This window comes from Psammomys obesus, unplaced genomic scaffold, assembly GCF_907164565.1.
Source record: "Psammomys obesus unplaced genomic scaffold, mPsaObe1.curated_primary_1811, whole genome shotgun sequence".
NCBI classification, from domain to species: domain Eukaryota; kingdom Metazoa; phylum Chordata; class Mammalia; order Rodentia; family Muridae; genus Psammomys; species Psammomys obesus.
In genome coordinates, this window is record NW_026585644.1 from 62,555,938 (window position 1) to 62,566,589 (window position 10,652).

A 10,652-nucleotide genomic window follows, 5' to 3' on the forward strand; every position below is an offset into this window, starting at 1 on the left:
TTGTTTATTAAATGACAAAGCAAACAGAACCTTGGCAGGGCTTAGCACAGGACAGAAAAACTTAGGCCTGTGATTTGAAAGCTTTGGGAATTTGTGCAGGGCTATGCTGTGGCTTTACTAAATTCATAGTGTTTTCTTCATTTTTCTTTTATTGATAATAGAGGCTTTTCTCATACAATATATCCTGATTACAATTTTTCCTCCCTCTATTCCCATTTACTTCCTACCTTCCCTCCCCTTCGGATCCATTTCCTTTCTGTCTCTCATTAGAAACAAAAAACAAAAACAAACAAACAAACAAAAAAAACAAAACAGGCTTCTAAGAGATAACAACCAGACATGACAAAATAAAATATAAGAAGATAAACTCCATCACATCGAAGCTGGACAAGGCACCCCAACAGAAAGTACCCCATGAGAATCAAAGGACCACTCACTCACAGACTGAGGAGTCTCATAGAAATGCTAAATTGAAAGTTATAATGTATATAGAGGACCTGGTGCAGGTCTTTGCAGGCCCTGTGCTTGCTGTGAGTTTACATGAGCCTTGCTTAGTTGACTCAGAGTCTTGTTCTTCTAGTGTTCTCTATCCCTTCTGGCCCGTGCATTTTTTTTCCACCTCTGTTTATTGCTCTAGTTGGTGATGGGATCTGGGAGAATGAAGCCAATAAATGATGCAGACTAAGTTTCATAGCCAGCCTTGTTCAGAGCATCAGACAGTTTATACCCTGAGGGTTAAAGAAAGATCATCTGAGTAAAGTTCTCATGGGCTCAAGCTGTATATAATCACAAGGTGGCAAAAACATGTTTTTCTGTACACACATTAAACAAGTAATAACCAGTTATAATGAATAAACTGAAGTAAACTACCACAGCCATGACACCTGGGAGGCCATGATACCTGGGAGGGGCTACATTCCAAGAACAATCCATGTTATGGAGGAATAGAGGTTACAAGACTTTTGTTTACTTGATGTTTTCTCACAAGGCCTCAGAATCCGCATTCAGCTTCATTCAGGTGATCTTCCTCCAACATTCTTTCTCTTCTGAGAGGTTCCCTGAGCTCTAAGGTGAGGGATTTGATGGAGATATTACATTTAGAGCTGTGTGTTCCAAGGATTCTTCACATAATTTCTGCCTATGGGTCTCTGCATCTGTTCATGTCTATTCCAGGAGGAAACTTCTTTGATTATGACTGAATAAGGCAATAATCTATGAGTATAACAGAATATCATTAGGACTCATTTTTTTCTTTTAGACCAGAAGGGCTTGTTTGGTTTTACCCTAAGTCTTTGGGCTATCTAGTCTCTGGTTCCTGGTCACGCAAGCAGTGTTGGATATGGGTTGTCTTGTGGAGTGGCCTTAAGTCAAACAAGATATTGTTTGGTTGCTCCCACAAGTTCTGTGTCACCACTGCCCTTGCGTATCTTGCAGGGAGGACGTTTCTTTTGGGAGCCTGTAGAATACTTTCCTGCACCAAAGATAAACATGGGGTAAAAGTCAAGCACCAGCTTGACTGCTCCATGTTCAATGAGTTGTGCAGGTGTTGTCCTCTGCCGTGTCCACTGTCAGTTTGTGGAGAGCAGCCCAGCCCACTGTCTAAGAAACAGCCTTGGTTTGTTTGGTGATTTCCATGGGACCCCCTTGGCCAGCAACTCAATTGAATTCAACCCATTCTTTGTACTGTAAGTCAGTTGGGACTCCCTTATTATGAGGAGACTTCTTAGGATTGCCTTCATAGATTTTGGAAAGTTTCTACTGTACTGGGTTTCCATATCATTCCTTAACTATCCCTCAATTCCATCTGTTTCTCCTTCCATTTCCTCCCTCAGCTCTGTCTCCCCTCCCCATTCCATTTGATCCTCCCATTCCAACTCCCACCTGCACCAGTAAAATTTGTTCTATTTCCCCTACTAGAAAGACCCATTCATCCCCCTTTGTCCCTTCCCTTATACTTAATCTTTTTGGGACTACGGATTATGGGTTGGTTATCATTTATTAATGACATTCACATATAAGTGAATACATACTATATTTACCTTTTTGAGTCTGGGTTACCTTTCTCCAAGTTCCATCCATTTGTCTGCAAATTTCATGATGTCATTTTTTTAACAACTGAGTAATAATATTCCTTTGTGTAAATGTACCACATCTCATTTATTCATTCTTCTGTGGAGGAATATTAGGTTGTTTCTAGTTTCTGGATGTTAGGAATAGAGCATCAGTGAACGTGGTTGAGCAAGTGTCCTTGTGGTAGGATGAAGCATCCTTTGGGTATATGCCCAACATATGGTGTAGCTGGATCTCGAGACAGATCAAATCCCAAACTGCCATATTGATTTTTTTATAGTGGCTATGCTAGTTTGCACTCCTACCAGCAATGGAGTAGTGTTCCTCTTAATCTATATCCTTGAAAGCGTAAATTGTCACTTGTGTTATTTATCTTAATCATTCTGACAAGTGTAAGATGGAATCTCAAAGTAGTTTTGTAAAATCATTTTCAAAGCACATGAAAATTTTCTGTAAATGACATTGAAATACTACATTTGTTGATCTCTAAGTATTTATTAATTATTGACACTATTGTATAAATTATTACTTCAGAAATGTGTGCCTTTCTGAGTCTTTTTTAAAAATCGTGTATTCATAGTATCTTTTATTATTGTTTTCATCTAATATATCTCAGTTGTCTCATAACTTACACCTTTTTAACCTCTTTTCTCTCATAACAAACATGTAGTTTTCTCTTAGTATTTTGTGTTACACATTGATGATGTTGGTCATATATATATATATATATCTGTATATATATATGTACATATAAATAGTATTTAGCTAGTTCACATCTGTAACTGTAGCACTCAGGAGGTTTAGGCAGGAGAATTGCACAAGTTTGAGGCCAACATAGGTTATATGGTGAGTTTTAAGCCAAACAGGGCTACAGAATGAGGGTCCTTGCCTTAGAAAGTGATAATAATAAATGATAATAAATACCATTTTGTTTCTAAAAATTCTGGATTTTGTGGCTAATAGTCACACTGTTTACTTTTTAACTCTGTAGGTAGCTGCTGTAAGTACCATAGTAAACAGAGGATTAACACCCAAAGCTTTTGTGTTCAGAAACTATGGTCATTTTCCTGGCATCAATTCTCACTATTTAGGAGGCTGTCAGTATAAAATGTGGCAGGCCATTAGAGCCTCATCAGCTGCTCCAGGCTATTTTGCGGAATATGCACTGGGAAATGATCTTCATCAAGTAAGTAGATTTGTGTGGCTGTCTTTAAAACTCGTGAGTGTTGGGTCAACACTCAAGCAAGGAAGGTTATGTGGAAGGTTTGGAGGGAGGAAAGGGAAGGAGGAAATGAACTTCACAAAGATCAACAAAGGGAATTTCTTCGTGTTTTCACCTAAGTCAAAAGTTCTGTAATTCAAGAAACTTAGTTTTTTTTTTTTTTTAATTTATATACTTTCTAATGAGAGTATGGCTTAGGAAAACTTAAGACCTGGAGGGGACAGGAGCTCTATGAGGGGAGCAACAGAACCAAAAAAATCTGGGCCCAGGGGTCTTTGCGGAGTTCATTACTCCAGCCAAGGACCATTCATAGGGATAACCTAGAACCCCTGCACAGATGTAGCCCCTGGCAGTTCTTTTTTTTTTTTTTTTTTTTTTTTTTTGTCTTTCTTTAATTTTTTTTTATTATTTTTATTATTAGTTACATTTTATTAACTCTGTATCCCAGCTGTATCCCTCTACCTCATTCCCTCCCAATCCCATTTTCCCTCCCTCTTTTTATTTATTATTTATTACAATTTATTCACTTTGATTCCCGGCTGCAACCCCCTCCCTCATCTCCTCCCAGTCCCACCCTCCCTCCCTCTTCTTCTCCTGTGCCACTCCCCTAGTCTGCTGATTGGGGAGGTCCTTCTCCCCTACTATCTGACCCTAGCCTGTCAGGTCTCATCAGGACTGGCTGTGTTGTTTTCCCCTGGCCTGGCAAGGCTGCACCCCAGGGGGGAAGTAATCAAAGAGCCAGCCACTGAGTCCATGTCAGAGACAGTCCCTGCTCCCCTTACATTGAGACTGAGCTGCCTATGGGCTGCATCTGAACAGGGGATCTAAAATACATATTTTTATAAGGCTAGATTTTTATGTGACTTCCCATTTAAAATTAGTCTTCGTTGAAATAATCATGAATTCTTCTGTAATCATTGACGTATATCTGTACCCTTTATGATAATTAGTTATGAGGAAAAAAAAAGGTGTCATATTACTGGCAAGAACCACAGAGAGCATTCAAAGCCCATGCACAGATCTTCTGTATAATTTATTTGTTGTCTATATAAACTTGAAAACGTCTTCATAGAGAATTTTAGTTTACATGTATCAGAGTTACAAAATAGTTCAAACTATTTTTTTTTTTTGTATACCTGCCTTTTAGTGTGAGTGCATGTTATAGTATTATCTGAGGAAGTTAGGTCAGTTGTGTGTGCACATGCATGCCTACACATGCAGCTAAAGGATAGTTCTTTATGGACAGGCCATGCATGTGTATATGGTACGTATGAGTAATCTGTATGCATACCGGAGGTTGACATCAAGTGTCTTTGCTCTCTACCTTGTTTGTTGAGACAAAGTCTCTCACTGAACCCAAAGCTTACCAATTGACTGAACTGGCTGGTCAGTAGGCTCCAGGGATCTGCTTTACTAGGTGCTTCGTATCTGAACTCAGGTCCTCTTACTTGAATAGCAGGCACTTTACCCACTAAATCGTCTCCACAGCCCCAAGGATATGCTTCTCAACAGATTGCTTTGAAATAGATGACTGTTGTTGCCCCCACCTCTCTCTTTCTCTCCCACAGACACACATCAAAACCTTGACATAAGCCTCACAACTTATTCCAAGAATATTTAGTAGATTGTAATTTTGACGTAAACCTCGCAGGTTATACCAAAATTATTCAGTGGATAGTAGTTTTAAGTGTAAAAGGTTTAGAAGAAGGAGAAGAGTGTTGTGATCTACGTAGACTTCTAACAGTTAGATCAAAAGAGTTACTGTCCTTACACAAAACACAGGTACACTGGGCGTCATCAAAATTAGAATCTTTTGCTTTGCAGAGGTAGTCTCAGAAACTCAAAAGACACACAGGAAGAAAGTAGAGATCATTGAAATATGATACATCTACAAAGGGATATATGCAGAATCACATAGGAAGCCATATGAGAAAAAGCCTAAGTACTTACCTAAAATATCTTCAGTCTGATGTGTGTCCATAGATTTTAAGCTCAATATACAATAAGGTATGAGATACATTTAAATATTGTGTGATTCATTCTATTATAGTTTGGCCATAATTTTAACTTTTTATAGTACTCTATCATCATACACCACTTTTTGAATTCTTCAAAATTATGTTGATGCTGCCAAATACTTACAGTTATTCTCAACCTTCCTAATGTTGTGACCCTTTAATACATTTCCTCATGTTGTGGTGACCCCCAACCTTAAAATTATATTTTGTTACTCTATAACTGTAATTTTGCTACTGTTATGAATCATAATGTAAATACCTGTTTTCCAGTGGTCTTAGGTGACCCTTGTGAAAATGTCACTTGACTCCCAGAGGGGTCGTGACCCAGAAGTTGAGAACCACTGACTTAGAAATTCAAACTTTCTCCTACTTTTTTTTATAGATGTACTGTAGACGATACCTTAAAGTTACTTTTTTAGATTTCAATTAATTTGATTATATTGAATTTGTGAGAGATTGTTTTGTTTTTAACTATCCTGGTATCTTTGAAAACTGTTTGGTTCAGGGACCAGCAAGATGATTCGGTGGTTAGAGGTATTTGCTACTAAGTCTAATGACCTTGGTTCAAACTCCAGGACCCATGTGACAGTTTTCTTCTGACCTTCATGTCGGTGCACACAGAATTAATAAATAAATAAACATGAAAATGTTTTAGTTTTTTCAGCTCATTTTAGTTTTTTTGAGCAGCATACAAAAAGCAATCCAAAAAGTTAATAAACTTACTCTTTGAGATGGTGGGTTTGCAGTTGTAGCATATGGGGTCTCTTGTTATACATTACTCACTACACTGATAGTTTTTCCCTGTCATAAGTACTGAACTGACTGCTCTTATGGCTTGTGTTTTACAGGACGGTGGTTTGCTTCTGAATAACCCTTCAGCCCTGGCCATGCATGAGTGTAAATGTATCTGGCCAGATGCTCCATTAGAGTGCATAGTATCCCTGGGCACAGGACGGTATGAGAGTGATGTGAGGAATAACACAACATACACAAGCCTGAAGACCAAGCTCTCTAATGTTATCAACAGTGCCACAGATACAGAGGGTTAGTCTTTGTATGCTACCTTCAGCACACAAATTTACAGTATTCTCTCATTTTGGTAAAGTGTGATCCCTGCTAGGAAAGAGTGGTTTAGGTCTGTATTGGGCTTAGGAAGCACATGGGAGCACCTCACCCTTCAGTGATCTTAAAAAGACTACTCTTCTGAAAGTTACTGCTATTTTTGCTTGTTTAGAGTTAGAGAAGTTTGTAAAGCTGACCTGTAATAAAAGCTCAGGTGGAGATTTGCCAGTTAAGAAAAGGAAAAGCAGGAAGAGTTTAAATGTTCATAGAATAACCATGAGACAGTTAGAGAACTTTGAGAATTAGATTCTGACAAATGTTGAAGTCTCCTGGCATTAGAATACATTCTTGTTTCTACTTTTGGTGCCTTTCTAATACAGTCTTCTTAAAAAGACAATGTGGTCCATTTAAAGTCTATTTAAAATATCAGTGTCTTTCCTCTTAAAGCCCTCTAGGCCTTATGTCTATGGAACAAAATCCAAAGCCTTCTTCCACTAAAACTTAATAGACCTTATAAAATTGAACTTCAGAATGTGCCTCTTCCCCCAAGTGTATATAGCCACATTCTTACTGTTCTTCATATTTTCTAAGAATTCATGGGCCTCATGGCCTCTGCGATTGCTGTACTCTCCCAGTAAGTCCTTCTGCTCAGATATATGTGTGGCCTTTGCTTCGTCCAGACTGTGTTTTCTGGAGACCTTTACAGACCACCTCCCCAAGTTCCTCACCATCTTACTGCAGCCACTTATCCAACTGCTTTTCTTCTTCTCTCCGTCTCAATGCCCTTGTCGTCTTCTGACTATATGTATGTGTGTATATATATTTATTGCACCTCTCTCTGTGCCATTAAAATATAAGACAAAGGTGGAAGTATAGCTCAGGGTTAGAGTCACTGCCTGGGATGTGTGTGGCCCTTAGATTCATCCTTCTACCTTAAAATTCAAAATTGTTTATGTTGCTGTTTCCATTTTATTGTTGATTCCAGATCATAACACATATTGAGCCTTTGGCGAGTGTTTGTTGAATTTTGAGATTTGAACCTTCATTTTATTTAGGTCTCTTTATCTTACTGCTTTCCTTTTAGATCCTAAAATGGGTTATTGATTTCTTAAAAAAGCATTAAAGCTGCATGTTTAAGCCATTCTCTGTCAGCATGTTTTTAGTTAATAACTTTGTGCATTTCTTCAGCTCTCAGCTAAGAACTTTTATATTTTAAAAGGTAACCCTCAAAAACATGATAAACTGGACTTTTTAATCTGAAAAGTTTTTGCCAAATTAGTTTTGCTAAATTAATGATATCCTTTTCACTTTGTTAAGTTAAAACTAACAAAAACTATATATGTAAGCTGTGCAACTTGTTCTTTAAATTTAAGTAAATTCTGTGTAATGATTGACACACACAACAAAGAAATTCCATTTCCAGGTGTGATTAACTATGGTTACCATACTGTGTATTTAAACACTAGTATTTATTCAGCTGTAGTAACTGAATGTTTATACCTTTGGCCAATATCTTCCCCATCCCCAAAATCCAGGACAGCTAGCATTCTATACCTTCTTTTCTGTAAACTTGACTAGTTTAGATTCTACATACAAATGTCATACATTATTTGTCTTCATATATCTAGCTTGTTTCAATAAGTACATTATTTTACAAACTCATTCATTATGTTGCAAATGACAGGAATTTTTCCCGCCTTAAGGCTAATATCCTATCACACATAAAATACATATTGGGATGCATGTCTTGACTGTTGTGAATAGTAAACATAGTATGACAAATATCTCTTCAAGATTCTGATGTCATTTTCCTCTGATATGTACCCAGAGTGGGAATTCTAGCTCATATGGTAGTTATATAAGTCTGTGAAGCACCTCTTTTCTTTTTTTTTTTTTTTTTTTGCCTAGTAGTGGTTTTACCAGTTTGCTCTGTTCCTTTTTTCTATATCCTCAGCCACGCTTCTTTTTCTCTTATTTTAATAAGAGCCAACATTATAGTGTGAGTTTGTATTTTTAATTTGCATTTGTGATAATGCAATACTATTTTCTTATGATAGGCCATCTGCTCATAGTCTTTAATAAACCACACTGCCTAAGTCTATACTTCAGTCAGTGCTGAGCTCTTTTGGAATTTTTGGAAGGTGTGAAATATTATTCCTGTACTTATGCTGTAGTTAATGACACAATATAGAGGTTTAATTGTGATAATTAACTTTGAAAACAGACAAAAGAATTACATTGAAACATATATAATAATTTATGATAAATTGTTATTGAAATACAAATATGTAGCAATTTTATTTGGCCCACTCTAGACAATTACTGATTAAATGGTGAATATATATGTGGCTGATTATGAGGAGGACAAGACAACTAACATGATTCTGTTTGTCTGACATTCTTTAAAAAGGAGGGGTTATGGGATACTCACTGTGGAAGTCTCAGAAACCTTTGGAGGTCATGGGAATGTTCATGACTTGTAAAACAGATGTTTATCCATTACCAAACTTTGTCAAATTACAGGATTAAAACTGGTAAATTTAATAATGATGATTCCCCAGAAAATGAAAAGCAAAAGAGAAGTAAGAAGTAAGGCATTTCAACAAGAAAATAGCATAGTCAAGCAAGATTCCTAATTGAGCAAAATATATGATGTATTTGGAAAGTAAATTGTAGTTTATAGACTTGTTCTTATTGTAGATTCCTTGAACTTACCTGTGAGTTGGGGCTGGTAAAATAAGCATGTGTTCATAATGTGCCTAAAATGAAGATAATTTTAAATGGAGAAAAAAAATTAATGGATATTCCTAAAATAACTTATGCCTTCTTTTCTTATCCACCCTTTCTTCATTTTTGTTTTAACAGAAGTCCATATAATGCTTGATGGTCTATTACCTCCTGACACATATTTTAGATTCAATCCTGTCATGTGTGAAAACATACCCCTAGATGAAAGTCGAAATGAAAAGCTGGACCAGCTGCAGCTAGAAGGGATGAAGTATATAGAAAGAAATGAACAAAAGATGAAAAAAGTTGCAAAAATATTAAGTCAAGAGAAAACAACTCTTCAGAAGATCAATGATTGGATAAAATTAAAAAGTGACATGTATGAAGGCCTTCCATTCTTTTCAAAATTGTAAATAGGGTACACATGTGTATTAGTAAATGAAGACCATCAAAAAGTCCACCAAATTTAATGAGGAACTATGTGATTCAACATGAGCCTTCTGTGAGATGCTTAGTGAATTTGGGGATACCCTGAAACATGTAATGCCTTGATCAGCTCGCACCCCACAGAAGATATGTTACAGAAGTTATATGAGAATTAGGCATGTAAGGTGTTCATAACCTTTAGGCATTTTATTACTGTGCTAGTTGGTTTTAGTATCTATTGGGCTTAAATTGTTTGAAGTTTGAAAATTTACTAATATATGTGCCACACAAAAAATGGAAAGTGTTATACTTTATGCTTAGTCATTTCAATCATGTGGAATTTGTGTGACTGTTGATTTTCTTTCATGTCAAAAAGGTGATTTCTCTTTACATTTATAGTATGTAGCATTTCAGTAGGTGCAACTATAATTCATGTGTTAACCTTTTGCTATAGTATCATTTAAAGAGATGTAGAAAATGGGATTTTCTTTATTAAAGTACATTTATGTACTTTAATATAGAAGAAATATAGAAGAACTGGACACAGTTTTCTATACAAAATGATTGATGAATTTCCAGTGAGCTAACTTTCCTCTTGAAGTTTCAAGATAATGTTCACTTTTGTAGATCAAGTGCTATCTTATCATTTACTGTTACAAAATCAGTTGTTCGATTTTACTGAGAAAATATTATCAACAAAAATAAACTATTGAAGTGATCAGTTGTGCAAGGCTAATACCATTTTAAAGTTTTTTATTGCTCATAATGATTGCCCAGTTTCTCGTAACATTTACAAAGAAATGTCAGTCTAATTAGACATATTTCAGTAATCCCTTTTATAGAAGTCAAAAATATGGTGCTGTAAATCAAATATATTAATCTTTGCTGTATATTTTCCTTGTATATCTTTACATTGTGTTGAGATTTCCTGTGAAATGAAAATGAAACTAAGGTGTGTGCTCTTGACTGATACCTGTGAGCTCACCCTGCTGCCTGTGTTGTCGGTGTTGGCAGTGCTGGTTCACGCAAGTGAAATGGGGGCGAGCTATGCAGTGACTGAGCGATGCTAGCCTGCATCTGCTGCATAGTCAGCCTCTGTCCAGGACTAAGGGTGCTGGACAGTTTGT

General features: G+C 36.6%; 1 protein-coding gene across 2 annotated transcripts in view; it reads left to right on the top strand.

Annotated features, from left to right (window-relative positions):
* Pnpla8 (patatin like phospholipase domain containing 8) overlaps positions 1-10,243 on the top strand; it is a 46,980-nt gene extending 36,737 nt beyond the window's left edge. Inside the window, exons 8-10 of one of the 2 annotated variants that reach the window (XM_055621072.1) lie at positions 3,062-3,256; positions 6,159-6,354; positions 9,238-10,243. In XM_055621072.1, the coding sequence (XP_055477047.1) occupies positions 3,062-3,256; positions 6,159-6,354; positions 9,238-9,512 (666 nt within the window). In that variant the 3' untranslated portion in view covers positions 9,513-10,243. The remainder of the gene's footprint in view (positions 1-3,061; positions 3,257-6,158; positions 6,355-9,237) is intronic. The other variant, XM_055621081.1, reaches the window with a different exon arrangement.
* Positions 10,244-10,652: the final 409 nt, after the last annotated feature.